The sequence below is a fragment of the Lissotriton vulgaris genome, chromosome 5 (genome assembly GCF_964263255.1).
Source record: "Lissotriton vulgaris chromosome 5, aLisVul1.2, whole genome shotgun sequence".
In the NCBI taxonomy this organism is placed as follows: Eukaryota; Metazoa; Chordata; class Amphibia; order Caudata; family Salamandridae; genus Lissotriton; species Lissotriton vulgaris.
In genome coordinates this window covers 903,691,519-903,711,367 of record NC_141693.1, presented here as the reverse complement: position 1 = coordinate 903,711,367, position 19,849 = coordinate 903,691,519, and the positions used below count along the sequence as shown (strand labels likewise).

General features: G+C 41.2%; 1 protein-coding gene across 1 annotated transcript in view; it reads right to left on the bottom strand.

The window, feature by feature from the left end:
- Positions 1 to 19,849, bottom strand: part of CC2D2B (coiled-coil and C2 domain containing 2B) — a 1,912,120-nt gene that overhangs the window by 1,708,914 nt on the left and 183,357 nt on the right. Inside the window, exon 4 of the mRNA XM_086919535.1 lies at positions 3,760 to 3,820. Coding sequence (XP_086775661.1) covers positions 3,760 to 3,820 — 61 coding nt within the window. The remainder of the gene's footprint in view (positions 1 to 3,759; positions 3,821 to 19,849) is intronic.

Here is a 19,849-nt window from a genome sequence, read left to right as displayed (position 1 = left end):
GCCTCTGCCGGAGTTAGTCCTGACCCCAAGAGGTGCCATCAGGTCCAGGACTATTGGCTGATGAAAGCACTCCTCCATCTCTGAAACAGCAAGAACTGGGCTCCAGGCTGAAAACCAGAGGTCGTGGCTCTTTGGTAGAAAAGAACCGTCCTCCAGGTTTCCTGCATACGCAAGTAGACTTCACCAAGGGCATCGCAGGACATGCATCAGATTGCTGGCGAGGCCTTCCCGGATACAGATCCCGGGCTTCACCACCCAGAGCTCTTCACATCGACAACAACTGCCAGGAGCCGGACTGGGAACTCAAAGTAGCCCTGGCAAATGTTGTCAAACCAGCCCCCATAGGTTGTGTAGCGAGTAAGCCAGACCACTACAGAGAGGGTTTGGGGGGTTCTCCCTCCAGGAAAATTTGGTTAAAAAAAGAAAACATTATGCATTCTACAAAGCATTTTTCGTTATAAATTCAATTGTATTAGCTTTTAAAGCATATTTAATGATAGGCTTACAATGCTCCAGGATAAGACAATCTTTATTAAGGCCCTTCAATGATTCCCTCACTATCACCCTCCAACAATGCCCCTCATCCCGCCATAGTCCCTCTCTCATGTATTTCACTTGTTTTGTAGTGTTTCTCATACCAGATCATGGCGTTGGAGCACTTTACATCACACACACATAGAGACAATGAATAATACTTGTGTAAGTCAGTGTATAGAAAATGTTACATAAGACCAAGGGCACTACAGGTGTAGGCATTTTTTGGACTGGAGAAGCACAAATACGGGATTCAAAGCATAACACAGGGGTTAGGGAGGATATATTTACTAATAAGAATATATTTCTACCCAACAAACCCTTTTTAGCAATAATAGGAAAATGAAACACTGGAAAAAACATAACTTTCTAACCTGTACCATGCAGTTTGCTTGCATCTCTTTGATGGCAGTTCATAGCTCACTGTGCTAGATTACTATTGAAACTTATGAACTGCACAGTAACAAAAGAATCTTTGTGACAAAAGTAGTAACCCACAGAGCTAGCACCTAAAATACATGTATGTGAAATGCGTGGTACGCATTCCTTGAAGCAGGCATATTAGCCCCCTGTGCTACCTTAGATGGGTTACAACTGCCATTAGACAAAACTCCAGCTCACTTCAGCAGAAGGAATAATCATTAGAGATATCTTGACATTATCATTGGCGCTTGATATATAAAGAACTCTGCAGACAGTGCTTTTAACACTGTACCATATTTCAAAACCCAGGGAGGCTGGAAATGAAAGTGAGTGCCGTGTGGATTATGCTGGCATGATGATTTCGTTACTGGTGACCAACAGTGCAGCACTGCAAAACCGGCCCACAGTGAGAAAACCGGCCTCCCACCCTTCCAGCCTCCTGGGGAAACACCTGATTACCAGGGCCGGCCTGGGAACCACAACCGGCCCTGGCAAAGTGCTCGGCCGGGCCCCCCCTCCCCACTGGATGGGGGGGGGGGGGGGGGGGGGGTTGGAGGTGCCACCAGGCTCTTTGCCAGGGCTGGTTTTTGGCCGATTTTGGTACAGGGCCGATTTTGCAGCGCACCGGGGGATTGTCCGGTGCCCGCTATGGCCAGTCCGGGCCTGCTGATTACCGGTCCGGGCAGTCCAGCCTTGCAACTGTCCCGCATTTTTCACCAACATGACGTAACGATCGTTGTCCAGTTCTGTGCTCTGACAACGATCTCACTGCCAACAAGATGTTCTGACTAAGGCCTGGGACTTCAGCAACCACCATCCATGAGCCCCTCTCTATATCAAGCCTGCAGCCCGGCCACTGATGACCTTGTGAATGAGTGCTTGTCGCGTGAAACAGGACTTAGTTAGACGGTAAACCTTCCACAGGGATGAAGCTGGTCTCTGTATTTGACCCACGCACCATCACAGTTTGGCTTAACTATTGACTTTAATTGGGGGGTGTCTGTCTATGAAACCCCCCCCCCCCAACCAGTGTATCTGGGATACAGAGCAGATTACATAGTGACTAGAAGCCAAACAGGCAGCGGTCGAAATATCCGCCCCCCTCGTACACCACACTTCCCAGTCTCCTATCTATGTCTTTATAATATTGCGCAACTTGGACCCCTCTGCATGGTCAGTTGGTTAATAGCTGTTTTTGCTTTCATTGTTTCATATAAATTGAGTGACATTTTTATGAAGGCCCCCTTTCTATACCTAGAAGTGTATTATTCTCTAGTTATGTATTAAGCAATGTATTATAGTGCTATAACACCATGGGAGTCACCAAACGCACGAGTCTCTGAGTTCATTTTACCAGCTTGATAATTAGGAGTTGAAGTGGATTAATGATACGAGTTGAGGACGTGCATCTGTATATGGTAATATTATGCTGTACTTTCAACTGTGTTTGATGTAATATCCTATGGAACTAGCAATACAGTGGATGGGATATCCGTCACGTTTGTGACAGAGTATCCCATTCGCCAAGACCGTAATCAGGCTCCTTGTGTATTATTGGGGCTATTTCTACTGGAAACTTTAAAAAAATCCTATCTCTGGTTTTACTAATTGGATTTTTTTTGTTTTGGTGTAATTTTATCTATCAAAATGTACTCTATTTTGTAAATTGGTTTAGCAATTTCTTGTGTAGCGTCTTCACGTTTGAGTACTGAATTAATACTTTGCACATTGCCTCTAAGCTAAGCCTGACTGCTTTTGTGCAGAGCTACCAGAGGTTAATGTGGTGACTTAAGTGGTTCAACCTGACAACGATTGGGTTTATTAATTGAGTGGGGCACTTTACCCTCAATTAATAACCCAATTTCTTACAGTGCCGTGGCACTCACAAACTGAGAGTAAAAATACAACATGCAAGAGTCTATGTGTGTCCCGACATATAAGTGAAATTGAAATTGAAAAAAATAAGTGAAATGGAACACCCTTTGTGTACATGCCAGCTCTGTGTGATAGTGCACCTTCTCAATAAATGGAGAACATCCACATAGCGCTCTCTTCTTCATAAACAGTTGATGTTTATTCTGACTTTACTGAAGTGGGTAAGAGAGCCCAACCGACAAAGTCCAGAGCTCCTGACTCCCGATCACCAACGAGAATCAGAACCGAAAGAGGTCAGAAGCACATCAACAGTGCCAAGTTGAATTTAAGATGCAAACCATGAAAACAAATGTGAAAATAACTATGCGATATAGTATGTACTCTATAACGATCTGAAAGCTTAACGAGGCGCTCTCTTGGGAGAATAGTTCTGTGGAGTTCGCCCAGGCGTTGTTATCAAACAAAAACAAGAGGGATTGTTGAGGCAAGTGAGAATTCAGGCCATTTTGTCACAGTGAGGAATAGTTGGATTGCAGCTTAATATATGACCAACAGCAACTAAATTAGGACTTCTGCTCCAATCCTGGCCTCAGATACCATTTACAATCCACTTAATATGCTGCCCTTTCTGTGATAGCGCCAAAGGCCCTCTACTGCATGGTTAGTTTTAATCCACAGGAAATGTTTTTAATTTTTTACATTGTTCCTATTTAAATGAAAAGGTTCTGTCATAAGCAATGTAATTCCCTGGAGTTTAGCTTTCAGTAATGGTCGCCTCGGGCAGATGTGAGGGAAGTTTGTGAGGGATGTATTCTTTTTTGGTATCGAGGAATAATAGTTCATTAGACAAGTTGATGATTCCACGAAGATGTAGTCTTGCGATTATATAACAGTATTTACAATGACTCTTAAATTGAGAGCGCGTACCTTTTACGTAGTTCGCTTCTAGTTCATGCATACATGTGACTTGCTTATCAGCATCAGAAAGCTAGGGGGAAAAACAGATTATGGTTTAGGATTTAGTCAAAACAAACCTCAAATAGAAAATCAAAGTAAGAGTTCTGGGTTGAATTTCTTACAAACAGGTACTAATTTGGAATTTAGATGTCATGTAGAAGTAGAAATGTGAAGCCTCACAACCATACCCTAAAGAGGGAAATATACAATCTGTAAACCAAAGGTTCATGAAAACAAAGGGCACTAAACTACACTTCATAATAAACACTAAACCATATTAAATGAAAATGTGCGTGTTGTGTAAATTGATAGTTTCATTTGTGGATAAAGGAACACATATTCTACGTTTTTGAACTTTATACCTTGCAAACCTCTCTGATTTTCACATTAAACCACTGACATTGTCAAGAAGCAACCAGTACATCACTTTTTTGTATTCCATTAAAGGTAGATCACTAGCGGTCTACAAGATGGTTAAACGAAATGATGAACGGACTTTGAGAGATGCTCGGTAGCATAGATCAAGAAATAAATATAACGAATAACATTAACACAGGCGAATAAGTATTGCTGTCCCTGACAATGAACTTACAAGGCTTCATCTGAACAAGGTAACTTCACCAATAAGTCATGAGTCATGTTGTCGACAAGGCTGTAGATTTGACTTTATTGACAAGTTTATATTTTCAACATATACAGAGATTTCATTTAAAGACTCCGCAAGAACCATCCTGTCCACAAAAACAAAGACCTTGCGTCAAGTAAGATTTTTTTTGTATATGGTTAAGAGTCTTTTTTAACCGGCCATACTGGACATGACCACTAATACTAGCTTTGTTATTTCCAAAACTCGATTGCTTGGACCCATTCTTACATTAAGAGGTAAAAAAATAAGTGCTGTATGTCTGTTCGTAAATTGAAGGTCGCTCATCCAGATTAGACAATAAGAACGGTTGTTGTTTTATGTTTTTCAGGATTTTGTCTTCACTGTCCTGAGGAGAATCCCCATAACTAAAGGGCTTCGAAATGCGTCGACCCTTTTCGTTCTTTAGGCCAATCTGTCATTTATTTTTTTTGGAATATAAGATTATAATATAAAACTAAGTGGGATGGCCGTTGTTTTGTGATTTACACGATTCTATGTAAAATAGGTATTAAATAGTACCCCACCACGCTAAGAAAATATAGAACTAAAATTTCTAGGTGAGGTACCCCCCTTTTTCTAACTTTCTATTTTTCTAATTCCTTGTTTTGTGAGTATGAGTGAAGGATTGAGGTATGCGTATGAAAGTCACATGGAATGACTGAGTTTGTTGATGGGATAAATGGTTTTTGTCCTCCATTTTATTTTAGGAAAGAAATTCTAACTTTCTCTTTTTCAAATAGTGCTTTGTAGATTTCTCCTTTTCTAAAATAAGGACTCACTTTGTAAATAGGCTGTTTGTCCAATTTTGCTCTACTGTCCAAAAAAATTCCTTTGCAAAAATGTTGATTAAAAAATTAAAATAATTCAGTTGAAAGATTTATACAGACTGAATCAGTGGTCTTTACAGAACAATTGTTTTATGTGATTTATGCAACCATTGCGCAGTACTGGCATATTTTTTTGTTAAATCTTATAGTGGCGTGGCCTTGCTGTGCTTTAGCGAAACCCTTGTTGTTGTTTAACTTTTTTTAAAGTGGCATTTTTAAAGTTGTAATCATAAATCCAACTTTACCATTAAAGAGGTTTTATCATCACAAGCCCATTGGTACAGAAAATGACTGTTCCACTCATTCTCAATTAGGAATTACACTAAACAGATGTATTAAGGAATCCCTAATGTTAACCTATGAGAGGGGTAGGCCTCACAGTAGTGAAAAACAATTTTTTACGTTTTTCACTACCAAGACATGTAAAACTAAAAAGCATATGTTCTGCCTTCTTATTACACAGCACCCTGCCCTATGAGCTCCCTAGGGCCTACCTTAGGGATGACTTATATGTAATAAAAGGGGACATTAAGGCTTGGCAAGGTGTTTTAAATGGCAAGTCGACATGCCAGTCAAACTGCACAAACAGATTCTGCAGCGGCAGGCCATAGACATGTTTAAAGGGCAACTTAAGTAGATGGCACCAACAGTGCTACAGTCCCTCTAGTAGTATTTAATTTACAGGCCCTGGACACATATAGTGCACTTTACTAGGGACTTACAAGTAAATTAAATATGCCAATTGTAGATACACCAATATTAACATGTTTAGGGGAGTGAGCACATGCACTTTAGCACTGGTTAGCAGTGGTAAAGCGGCCAGACTCCTACGATCAACAAAAATAGATAAAAAACAAATATGCCACAATGCTTGGGGGAAGACCACTCTAAGGCTGACAGGCGTAACACGTGTATCCCCCCCAGCTGAAATTGAAGAGAGCTACCCAACCTCTTGGGAGATCTTATCACTAAGCGGAAAAACCTAGAGAGACCATCAGCACTGGCGTGGCCTAACCCAGGTTTGGGTTCCACCGTAAAGTCCATTCCCTATACGAAGATGGACACCTCAAAAACTTTAGATTCTCACCCCTCATTTGCAATAGCCACCTGAGGGGTCTATGCTCTGTCTGTATCCGGAAGTGAGTCCCAAACAGGTATGGTCTCAACTACTTCAGTGCCCAGACCACAGCAAAGGCTTCCTGCTCAATTGCACTCTACCTCTGTCCCTGGGGTAGCAACCTCCTGGAGATAAAAGCTACAGGTTGGTTCAGGCCCTCCTCATTACGGTGGGGCAACATTGCCCCCGATACTATGCTCTGAGGCATAAGCTTGAACCATGAACTCCTTGGAAAAGTCAGGGGTTCTTTGGCACAGGGGCTGTGCACATGGCTTACTTCAGGGAGTCAAATTCTTTCTGGCATGCCTCTATACCGATCACATTTCTAGGTTGTTTCTTTAATGTTAGTTCAGTCAAGGGGGCCCCAATGGTGACATACACTTTGACAGACCTTCTGTAGTATCCAGTGAGGCCTAAGAAGGTTCTCACCTCTGTCTGAGTCTTTGGGGGCTCCTAGGCCATGATGGTTTCTGTCTTCGCCAGGAGGGGTTGCACCTTACCCACATCCACCAGATGTCCCACAGGCACCACAGTTCCCTGCCCTATCTGGAACTTCCTGGCCTTGATAGTCAGGCCTGCATCTCGCAAGGCCTGAAGCACTTCCTGGAGGTGGAAGAGGTGCTCCTTCCAGCTGCTGCTGAGGACAGCTATGTCATCCAGATATGCAGCGCTGATGACCTCCATCCCAGCCAAGACTTGGTTTACCAACCTCTGGAAGGTAGCAGGGGTGTTCTTGAGCCCAAAGGAGATTACCCTAAACTGGTAGTGCCACTCTGGGGTGGAAACAGCTGACCTCTCCATTGCTCCTTCGGTTATGGTAATCTGCCAATAACCTGAAGTAAGGTTAAAAGTACTGAGGAACTGAGCAGCCCCTAATATGTCAAGCAGCTCATCTGTCCATGGGATTGGATGAGAATCAGTTTTGGGGACTGAATTGAGCCCCCTATAGTCTATGCAAAACCTGAGTTCTGATGTAGTGGCCTTTGCAGCAGATTTTTGTACTAGCATCACAGGGCTGGACCAGGGGCTACTAGAAAGTACAACCATCCCTAACTACAGCATTTTGGAAACTTCTTCCTTAATGCTGGCTCTCACTTTGTCTGACAGTCTGTAGATTTTATTTTTGACAGGGGCTGTCTCTTGTGTCTATGTTGAGGGTACAAAGTGTGTAGACCCAGAATGCGGGAAAACGGAGAGGAGAATTGTCCTAGCAACTGGTAACAATCCCTCTGCTGTTCAGAAATCAGATTAGGGGAAAGGTTTACACCTTCCACTGACCCATCCTTCTGTCTGGAGTCTAAGAGGTCAGGGAGAGGTTCATTCTCAACATGGTGACCTCAGACCTCTCTTAATGGGGCTTGAACCGATTGAGGTAGATAACCCTTAGGGGGTGTCTCGGGGTCTTGAGGTTCATCATGTAGGTTGCCTCCTTCTTCCGCTCAACAATATTGTGGATCTTGGAGGACTCCACACTTTCTGCCTAGGTTGCAAGTCCACAGGGGCCACCATCTGGTCGTACCACTGCTTCATAACTTCCTGACTGGCCTCTAAGTGTCTGACACTTCCTTTGCGACTTGGCCATCTGGCTTCGGAAGGCCATCATGTAGTTCACTACATCCTGGGGACTACATGATTGCTCCCACTCTTCATTCACCAGACTGAGAGGTCCTTTGACAGGGTGACTGTGTAGAAGCTCGAAGGGGATAAACCCAACCCTCTTCTGCGGTGCCTCCCTGTAAGTGAAGAGTAGGCATGGCAAGAAGACGTCCCACTTATACCTCAGTGCCTCAGGGAAGCTCCTGATTATGCCTTTCAGGGTCTTGTTGAATCTCTCAACAAGCCCATTGGTTTGTGGATGATAGGAGGTAGAGAATTTATAAGTGCCTCCACACGCCTTCCACATTGACTGCATATAAGCAGACACAAAGTTGGGTCTGCAGTCAGACACCACTTCTTTAGAGTAACCCACTTGGGTAAAAATCCCCATCAGGGTAGTAGTCCTCAGAGATATGGCCTCTGACTACCTAGTGGTATGGTCCACCAGAACCAGGATGAAGCTGTAATCAGAAGTGGTCTAGGGATCCATGCACTGGTCCCTTAGGCTCACTGTATAAAGGTTGTCCTCCCAGTAAATGGGGTACCTACCAGAGGCATCACCTGCTGCCTGGGTTTCAGCTTGTCACCTCATGCCCTCCAAGACTGGGTACTTCCTCTGAGCCTTGCAGAAGTCCTCCCTGGTGGGTCCTCTTCCTACCTTTACAGTATTGGTATGCAGTTCCTATTGTAAGAAGCAGGTAGATTTTGTGATTTGGGGGTACACATGATGGTGTGTAGTCAAGAGACAGGAGAAGAATTTCCTCCTTTCGGAAAAAGACTCTCACACACCCAGCCAGCTAGGTATCTTGCTTCATCATCGGGTCTTCTTATCGGGTCGGTGCTGCAATACCCGATCGGCACCTGTGATGGAGCCTTCTTGGCGGAGATCTTTATTCCGTATGCCATAAGGTGTAGTGCGTATGAGGGCCCTATGTCAGTGTAGGTGTGGTGATGTGAGGGGTGTGAAATTAAAGCAGGAATTAGTGGTCCACTCACAACAATTTTTGATGAACTGTGGCCACTACCCTGATCAAAATGATAAAGGCGCGTACGCTCACTCTAAGGTTGTGAGGTTATATGCTTGTGATATGGCTCAACATGTTTCTTGCCTATTATCAAATTGATACGTACTTTTAAAGAAACAATGGTTCAAGGGTGGCCTGGTAAGGTCCTCAAAAGAATAATACAGCGAATAATTACTTAACGCTAGGGAGCTTGGGAAGTAGGTTCATATGAAATATTTTTTATTTTCTTTCTTTCTTTGTATATACAATTCTTATAACGTTTTTCAGGTGCTCAAATAAGTGGTAGGGTGCAGAACGTGACATGAGTGAACATAGTGAAAAAAACGGACTCTCACACAACAACAAGGCTAAAAAACCACATGAATATATACAATGGAGTGGGGGTATTTCCTTGGGTAGGTCGACGACGTTTCGATCTGTATGAATTTCAGATCATCATCAGGACTGAAGAGCCTCCTGAAATTAGTATTTTAGTATAATTGAATACGTCAGGAAAAAGAGGGGTGGCTGGTTTTTGAGGCGTTTTAGACTATGTTGAATACGAAGTTTTTAGCAGGGTCCAAGTAGCGCTCGATCAGGTAGGATTCAGGGAGGGTCCTACAAGAACTCGTTATTCTTAAAAAACGTAGTTGTTCTATCAGTCCGAGTAGCGCTCTATCATTTTGATGAGGGTCCTACTGGAACTGAGATTGAGAAAAGGAACTTTCCTAATGGAGTCCGTGTGGCTCTGTAATCATTATGTGGACAGATTGTTTTGATATTGGGGTCGCCTGGAGTTAATCTCGGCTTATATGCAGCAGTAGGGGGGCGTCCGAGTGCCTGCTGCTTGGCTGTTCTCAAGTAGCAGGCACTCGGACGCCCCCCTACTGCCGCATATACGCCGAGATTAACTCCAGGCGACCCCAATATCAAAACAATCTGTCTACATAATGATTACAGATCTGGCTCCTCTCCTGAGGTGGCCTGCCACCTTTCTGCCTCCTCAAAGGCCATGAGGGCTATCTGCAGATCCACTTTGGTAGCCTTCTTGTCTGCCTTCCGCCCAAACTGAGTGCAAAGCTTCAGCAGCTCAGACCTGCCGAGGGTAGATTGCAGGCATCCATGATGCAACAAGCAAAGGTTTAGAACAATTAAATTTGGGAAAGTGGAGAAAAGCCAATTAAAAACTAAGGAAGATAAAAAAGAGTTGTAATGAGCTTAACAGAATTTGGATGGTAGCGTACGCCAAGTTACTGTAAGGCACTGCACAAAAACATGTCCGATCCTCAGCGTTGATCACCAATATTAGAAATTGGATCTCTAGTTGGCAGAAGTATGCACCCTGTCCAAGTAGGGACCACAATCCTAGTCAAGGTAAGTCAGATGCACCATAACCAAAAAATGGAGGGTGCACCCAAATGAACCTCCATACCACTTACTGTATCTCGTGGTGTGCATGGATGTTTCAAATATCACAAGTGAGTGTGTGGATGGCACCACTATCTGCCATGATGCATTTCGGCCAAGCCTGGCCTTGATCACGCCACATTTCGTGGATATAGATATATATATATATATATATATATATATGCTGCAATTATCCAAGCATTAACCGCCTCCACCAGATCGAGAGTTGCGTCGTCACAATAAGACTCCTTGGATCGAGTCTCTTTCACTCCATTATGCAAACGACCACGCCATGTGAGATTATCAAGATTTCTTTATTTCTGCCGCTGCCAAACGCGTTTCGACTACACAGTAGTCTTGATCACTGGTTACGGTTAGGAGAGCGCGCGGCCATTTTTAAAGAAAAAATATCAGTACATACTGCGTCATTAACTGCCTGTCAGCCGACAGGAAAGACAGACTTAAACTTAACTTTCTGTTGCATGTTCATTTGTTTACACGTTAGCTTCAACATAATTTAATACATTTGTTCAAAATGCATGATGATTACTGGTTAATTCAATTCATGGACAACCTTGTATTTTTAATAAAGTGCTCGGTGCGAGTATTTGTAATTATTCAACTCCCTTTTGAAAACTTTATCGACAATGACGCGCATTGGCATAATTACGCGTTGTATGTACATATTGTGTACCCTTTGTCAATACTATTCACAAGTTGGAAATATATATATATATACATATATATATATCTGAAACAATGCTGACAACTACAAACATGGATGCTTTATTAACAATGGTTAATCTTGATGTGATGCATGAAAGTGAAGTCATCTCGGAAGAAATGGCGTGCCCGCAAAAGCGAGCAGGCTTAAGTGGCAAACGACCTAAATCTCGTTTTTATCATCAATTACCTCAAGGAAACAAAATTGACCTCTTTCAAGAGGTAGTGGTTCAAGATCTCTATAAAATCAAGAGAACAAAATTCTGTGACAATTTACCAAAGGAAGAGAGTAAGGCCTAAAACATCTGATGGAAGATAAGATCATAACGATAAAAATGGCCGACAAGGGAGGTAGCATCGTGGTATGGAACACTTGTGATTATGAAGCAGAAGCCCACTCCCAGCTAAAAAACAAGGAATACTATCGAAACCTGGATAAGAATCCCACTCAGACATATAGAGAAGCCTTAGATACAAAAATACAACAATGGCATTTGAAAAATCTAATTGATGAGGATGAGAAAAAATTCCTAACCACAGATCATCCTGTCACAGCGACAATCTACTTCTTACCAAAACTACATAAGAATCCACTCAAACCACGAGGCAGACCAATTGTGTCTGCAAAAGGATCATTGTTTGAGCCAATTGCCAGTTACATAGATCATTTTTAATGCCATTTGTATTAAACCTCGGTTCTTGTATCCAAGATACTACTGATCTGTTGAGACATTTTCAAGATCTTACATGGCAGGAGACCTATCAACTGGTAACAATGGACAAAACGTCCCTTTATACGAACAACGAAAATGACATTGGGATGATGGCATGCAGCTTCTTCTTAAAGGAACAAAACATTCAATATAACCAACATAAACAAATGCTAATGGACATGGTGGAAATGTGTTTAAGTCAAAACGTCTTCCTTTTTGGGGAAGAAATCTTCCAACAAATAAAAGGATGCGCTATGCGTTTTTCCTTCAGTCCCAGATGCGCGTGTCTCACAATGGGATGGTGGGAGCAACAACTGGCCTGACATGGATAACATGAATTGTGGAGAAACATCACACACTTACAGACCATCACAAATACCACCCTTCTAGAAAGAATAAGGAACATTGCCCCGCTTAAAAAGGAAGTCAAATAATAAAAAAAATCACCAGATACTTTAGGCCCACTGGAGGGCTTTAAAAACAGTGTGACATAATTGATTATCCCGGTGAAAGGAAAATAATTCCTTTTAAATTAAGTGGTGAATTATATGAGTGGGCTTCATGCCCCCCATAAATACCATTCTTTTAAAGAGGATAAGGAATAGTGCCCGGATAAAAAAGGTACTAAAATAATATCACCAAGATAATAAAAAGGCCCACTAGAGGGCATAATGAAAAACAGAGTGACATAATCAATAATCAGAAATAAGAATATATTCTCTGGGGACATGGATAAAGGAAAACAATTCCTTCCGAAGTAGTGGTGAATTACACGCGAGGGGGCTGCTTGCGCCCGGAAAAATGATGATTAAATTAAACAGCCTTTGGCAAAAAATAGAAAAGCTAAAAAATAAACATATTGGGGCACATAAGAAATATAGAAAATAAAAAGTAAAAAACCAATACAAATTTAAATACAGGCAGATGTAACACACATAATATATAGAGTGTTTTTAAGGGTCACTAATAATATATAATACACACAAATTTATAAGGATAAAAACGCTCTCACCATTAGTTTAAATACATAACTACATATCCCATAATTCAACATGAGGGATTTGGTCGAAAATGACGACGTCAGAGATCACATGTTGCTGTAAAAGAGGATTGTACCATATTAACCGTGATCAAGTAAACTGTGTCTACGAAAGGCGCTGGTTGCTCCTCAAACTGGATACTTTGTGGAAAATAAACGAGTTGGGGAAGTTTATACTCTGTGAGTGCGGTTTCCTTAATCTGAAAGGATTAATGTGGATGGATATATATATAACTCTCGTTTGTTCTACAGGAGTGGGAGTGAAAGCGAGAAACCAAGGATATATATATATATATAATACATAATATATAATCACATACAAAATGTGGCCTGAGAGTATCCATTTTGGCAACCTAGCTATAATTTTTATCTTAAAACACACCTAGACGTAGTTTAGTCTAACTTGACTTTTGTAAATAGTGTAAATACACTTTTTTCCTTTGGGAGTTCCTTGAACCTAAAGAGTATTTCTTTGCTATATATCCCGCAAATAGCAATATCTAGGAATCATGATGAATTATGACGTAATAATTTGGTTCACTTCCACTTACAGGATAGGAACATAATTCTCTTCTTTCATGTGCCTGGCGACTTTCCTTACTTCTTATGTTTTTTTGCACTGTCTTGATTATGTTAGCATTGTATAAATATGCCATAGGACACAAGCCGATCCACGGCTTTATTTTTAAACGTGATCATTTCATGTTCAAATCAGTTAAGACCCTTATCTGGATAGAACAACATTCCGAGGTGGCGCCCACAGTGGCTCAAAGGGGTATAGTCCTATGTCTATGACAATGCTCACGACCTGTTTATTTATATAATGGATTGTAAGATGTGGATGAATGACACACTGACGAAAGCTCACGCCGAAACGCGTCTGTGCTTTTCTTTTCCCTCTAATTAAACTCTGGTTTAATCTTGGTCCGCGAGTGCTGCCTCTTTCTTGTGGATTCTAAGGAGAGTCGAGCGACAATATATATATATATATATATATATATATTTTTTACCTACTGGCGGTCGCCAGTAGATAGTTATAGTTAGGATCTACTTTCCATAGGAAATCCGCAACATTCTATTGGGAATAACTTTGGCGCCGGTGGACGAATCTTCGCAAATTTCTCAAAGTTCGTGGCCCGCTCCGCTCAGCTCCTTCCCTGAAAATGTGGGGGGATTCGTCAAGCGGGGGCCGAGATAAAAGGGGGGTCCCAAAACGTGTTTTCCCCATGTTAATTTCCATAGGGCGGTCGAACTCACTTTTAGCCCGAACGGCTGAATGGATTTCCACCAAACTTGGCAAAATTGTAGGGACTGGTACCCCGATGTGCCTTTGCTATGACTCAAGATATATGCTCCAGTGGGTTTTACGAAAATTAACTTTGAAAAAAATATATATTGGGCTACATTGGGCTATATATATGTTAGAGCCCAAATGTAGCCCAATGTAGCCCAATGTAGCTCAAAGATGGCCACCAGAGACAAAAAAAAAACAAATGTAGCCCAAATATCAGCCAGATGTAGCCCAACAATTATGCTATTAAAAAACCTATGAAATTCACTGAAAAAACCATAGGTTTCACACACGTTATAGTTAGGAATTAGCATTTAAAAAACCTTTGAAATTCACTGAAAAAACCATAGGTTTCACACACGTTATAGTTAGGAATTAGCATTTAAAAAACCTTTGAAATTCACTGAAAAAACCATAGGTTTCACACTAGTTATAGTTAGGAATTAGCATTTAAAAAACCTATTAAATTCACTGAAAAAACCATAGGTTTCACACCAGTTATAGTTAGCTGGAAATTTTACTGACATAAAACCATTGGAATTCCCACGTTATAGTTACTTGGACTCACTATAACTTGAGCGCCTGCAATGCACTGCTGATGACGTCACATATTACATCACTCATGACATGGTCAGTGACATCACTCATGACATCACTGATGACACCATCCTTGTGACAGAGTTACAGACCTCCTTTCAGTGTAATGTTTTCCTTGAAACACATATTCAAAAATAGAAACTAAAATTTTCAAAAAAATAGAGATACCCATACCAGTTTCAACAACCAATTCAGTAATACCACCAGCTATATACACATCCACTCATTCACCAACAGTTCTATATAGTCACTCATACATATATTCACTCATCATATGTAGTGAAACACCTATACATCCTGTTACACACCGACAGTCATCCAAATGTTACTCACACACATAATCACACATGCAAATAAACTATTGATCATCCATTTATTTGCATATACAGCTATACACACACTACCACCTTACTTCTAAGGAAACTTACACATACTTACTCTCTTAAACAATCACTTATAGAAACACATACTTATTTAAACAGGAACTCTTACAATCTCTCACTCTCACATATACTCACTTATATACATCAATACTCACATATACTAGATTAAAACATATGTAGTTACTCATTAAGACACTAGTGAGACAGTCATTCACTCACTAACACACACATATACACACTCATCCACCCATACAGTCCTGCACATATGCAGTCTTCAAAACTCATACAAACAGTGAGTCAGTCATTGATGCATCTATGTGCTAAGTAATACCCCCACCAAACCATACAGACACTCATACTGATACTAAAAAATATAAAACAACAAAAAATAATTAAAAAAACAGTGACACCATCCTTGTGACCGAGTGACAGACCTCCTTTCAGTGTAATGTAACCCTTGAAACACATTTTCAAAAATAGAAACTAAAATATAAAACATATTGATTTTTCAGAAAGACACACATTCCCTGGATGATGTCATCAGTGATGTCATGAGTGATGTCACTGACCATGTCATGAGTGATGTAATATGTGACGTCATCAGCAGTGCATTGCAGGCGCGCAAGTTATAGTGAGTCCAAGTAACTATAACGTGGGAATTCCAATGGTTTTATGTCAGTAAAATTTCCAGCTAACTATAACTGGTGTGAAACCTATGGTTTTATCAGCGGTGCTCTTTGGGGAGTAAGTGAAGTGGAAGGGGTGTGTTAGGAATGCCTCTAGATCCTCTATTAGTGTTTAAATGTGCAGGTCTAGGGCAAGATTAAAAAACAGAATGATGTTTGTCAGGATATTATGGTCCTTAACATCTATAGTTAAAAACTGTCTGAAACTCAATTCAGAAAAAACTGAAGTGGTCATCTTCGGTCACCTCTCCCCGGGCTGGTCACCTGTCTAGTGGCCACCATCTTTCGGTCCCCCGCTGAGTCAAGCTAGCAAAGTGAGAAATCTAGGCGTCATCTTCGATGCTGGCCTCAATTTTATGGCACATGCGAATAAAACTGCGGCTTCAGCTCATATGAAATTGAGAATGATTAGGAAAATACTACCTTTCCTACCGAACACGGCCGGGAAAACACTGGTCAGCTCACTAGTCCTGCCCTCCTTGGACTATTGTAACGCTCTATTCTTAAATGCCCAAGTCCGAGTGACAAATAAGATGCAGTCAATCCAAAATGCAGCCGCACGAATGCTGGCTGGGATCCCCAAGTTCGCACCAGTTACAAACATCATTAGGGATCTCCATTGGCTCCCGATACGCAGCCGTATCAAATTCAAATCGCTGTGTATTGTTTACAAGTCACTCAATAATCAAGGTCCCCACTTTCTCAAACAGAATCTTCTCCATCATGTCCCAACCCGATCTCTTCGTTCCTCTATTCAGAACTTCTTGGCTGTGCCTCGCACTAGAACAGTCACCTGGGGCGACAGGCGTTTCCTGGTTGCCGCCCCTAGACCCTGGAACACCCTTCCTGCACATATCCGAGCAAGTCCCTCCCTGTTCACATTCCGCAAACAGCTAAAGACGTGGTTATTTGACCAATAGCCTTGTATATCTTCTTTACCCCAGTTGCTGATCCATCCCTTAATTAGCGCCGAGACGCCCATGGGTATTCGCCGCGCTCTACAAATGTCAAAAAATAAATAAATAAATAAATAAATAGTTTGACATGTTTCAGCCGGTTTTCTTCAGGACTTAAATTGGTATTTTAAACTGCATCAAAAACGTTTATTCACCTATTTATATGCTTTCATCTAAATCTTTGCATGCACGCAAAATACAGATCATACTGCTCGGACTCCTTCTGGTATGGCCATTGTTGAAAGAGAGAATAAATGTAAGAGGACAAAATGGTGGACATTCTACAATATGATGTCTCCATGTTTGCGGCACCAAGTATAGTGCAGTCAAAAACATGCCACAAAATAGTGAAATATCTTGCATTGCATCATGTGATAAATGTTCTAAAACATCTAAAAGCACGTACATTTCACGTCTTTAAAAAGTGAAATCAAAAGACACACAAACTTATAAACATACATCACCTGCATGGCTTAATTAGTATTTTCAAGGCAATCAACGCCATCCTTTTTTAGGCAGAGGCCAGGGCCACAGATGAAGAAAGAAAAAGGACAACGGGGTCCAGTGGGACCTAGAGGATTCCTGGGTACACACAAGGAGCATGACATAATCACACCAGGGACCAAGCACGTCAACAACATAGTCACAACCTAACAAATAGAAGGCTCACACCCACCCAGATGCAAGTCCTTCAAAGGCCTGGGATTCGTACCAACACATAGATTTGACATATTTCACCTATGTTGTGAATTGACAGGTTTCGTCTGAGAACTGAGTCTCAAAGTGCATTTGGGAGACCAAAATCACCCAGAAACAACCACTACAAGGTTGCGGAAAAAATCAACATGCTATCTCCCAACCCACAGCACCCCAGTAGAAATACTGGCTTTTGAAAAAAGGGTACTCAGGATTGGAGAAATTAAATCCCAATAGAGAAAAGAATTTCAAACTCTAAGTAACTTAGAACGGCAGCATTGACTGACCTGCAGAATGACACTGAGAACGTACTAAAACCAGCAGACAAAGGTGGGAGAATTGTATTACAATTCATAACTGCATATAGGACAGAATGTCAAAGACAACTGATTGATGGACAGAATTACACAATTCTGGTACATGATCCTACACAAACTCTAAAAGTAGAAATTGCTACTCTGATTGATGACGCTGAATGTGAAGGCTGGTTTAGCAAACCGGAAGGGTACTTCCTAAAAATATTCTAACCCTAGAATCCCATATTTTTACATGCTGCCCAAAGTTCACAAAAATCGAGACCCACCAGCCAGGTGACCAATGGTTTCTGTGATTGGCTCACTCCTAGAGCCTTTTTCCGTTTTGCGACTTTTTTCCTTAAACCAATTCTTCCAAAAACAAGAATCTATGTGAAAGACAAAAAAGATCTACTAGTACAAATTGAAACCTAGATTACGTCGAATGGAACAACCTACTTAGGAGATTGGATGTAGAAAGTCTTTATACCAGCCTTCCCCAAAATAATACACTGGAAGTAATAAGAGACATCTTAGAAGGAGAAAATGTAAAATACATGACACCCAGCGAATTTATTATAGAATGTGCAAGACTGACTCTAACCAAAACTTTTTTTTAAGTTTTAGGGAACCCTGTTCCTCCAAACACATGGAATTCAATGGGGAGCACTTCTGCCCCATAGAGTAGCAGGGTTGTATGTATACAATTTAGAAAGGAACTGCATACTACATGACAGGAACCCCTACCGAACACCAATTTCAATGTGGAAATGCTAAATAGATGATGTCTTTGTAGTATGAAAATAAGACTTAACCACAGCATAAGCCTTTGTCACCTGGCTCAACAATCAGGACAGGAATTTAAAATGTATATACACCATCAACAAAGACTCACTAACATGTCTGAATGAAGCCATTTACCATAAAGAAAAGAGTCTCCAAATGGACTCTTTTCATAAACTCACTGCCAAAAGTAATCCGTTATAATTTGACAGTTTCCCACATGCCCAGTTTCTTCATCTACAGAGGAACTGTAGTTGAACCAAAATTTTCAAACACCAGGCCAACTTGTTGGCAGAGAAACTTAGCATCCCAAAAACCCAGAGGCATAATACAGAGGACGAATATAAGAGCAAGGAACCAAAATCGGGATGCCCTTTTGGAAACTTCCAAACACCAAAAAACAGATGCACCCCTAGTATGTGTAACCACATACAAATTAGCATCCAACCACATAAAAAAAATCATACAAAACTGGTGGATCTTAAATGCAGGTACAAGAAGCTGGGATCTTCCACTGTTTTCTCACAGAAAAGCAACAAGCCTACATGACACCCTAATGCATAACTAAACTTAATCAAAGACATGTTAACACCATACATACAGCACTAGGACTACCTCAAGTCACAGGACATTGCCCATCTGGGCATTGTAGTGTGTGTCATCTCACTAAAGCAACAAAAGAAATATACCTAGGCCTATGCACCACTTGGGAGCTAAGGGAACAAATTGCAAAACTAAATAAGAACTCTACTTCATTACATACCCATGTGATTTAAAATACATAGGGATGACTACTAGAAAAGTAAGCATTAGAATCATTAAATATAGAAGCACCATACGCTGAAGATGCAACTGCACCAAAATGAGGGATAATTTTCTCTCAGCAAAACATAAAGCAAAAGACTTAAAATGGGTTGTATTAGTTGAGACTAGGACCCTAGAGAAAATCTTGTATGAAAAGGAACAAAGATGGGTTTATAAATTATCCACTCATATCATTGGCCTGACTGATGAGATACCTTGGGGGAATATTTTATGATAATACTTATGACACCAAATACACAGATGATCACTCCATACTGGCTTGGTGATCAATGCATATAGTGCGCGTCTTAAACCTTTACGCATTGGATGCATTTGCCCAATGTTTTAGGATGCTATTTGTGATATTAAGCCTAAATATATATGAAACCTCCACACTTCCCCACACTGGCTCAGTCAGCTGTGATAGCAGGTGATATATAACAGGATGCTTGTTTCCAGTCCAGGGAGGACCTGGCCTGGCAGTTCGGGCTGGACTGTT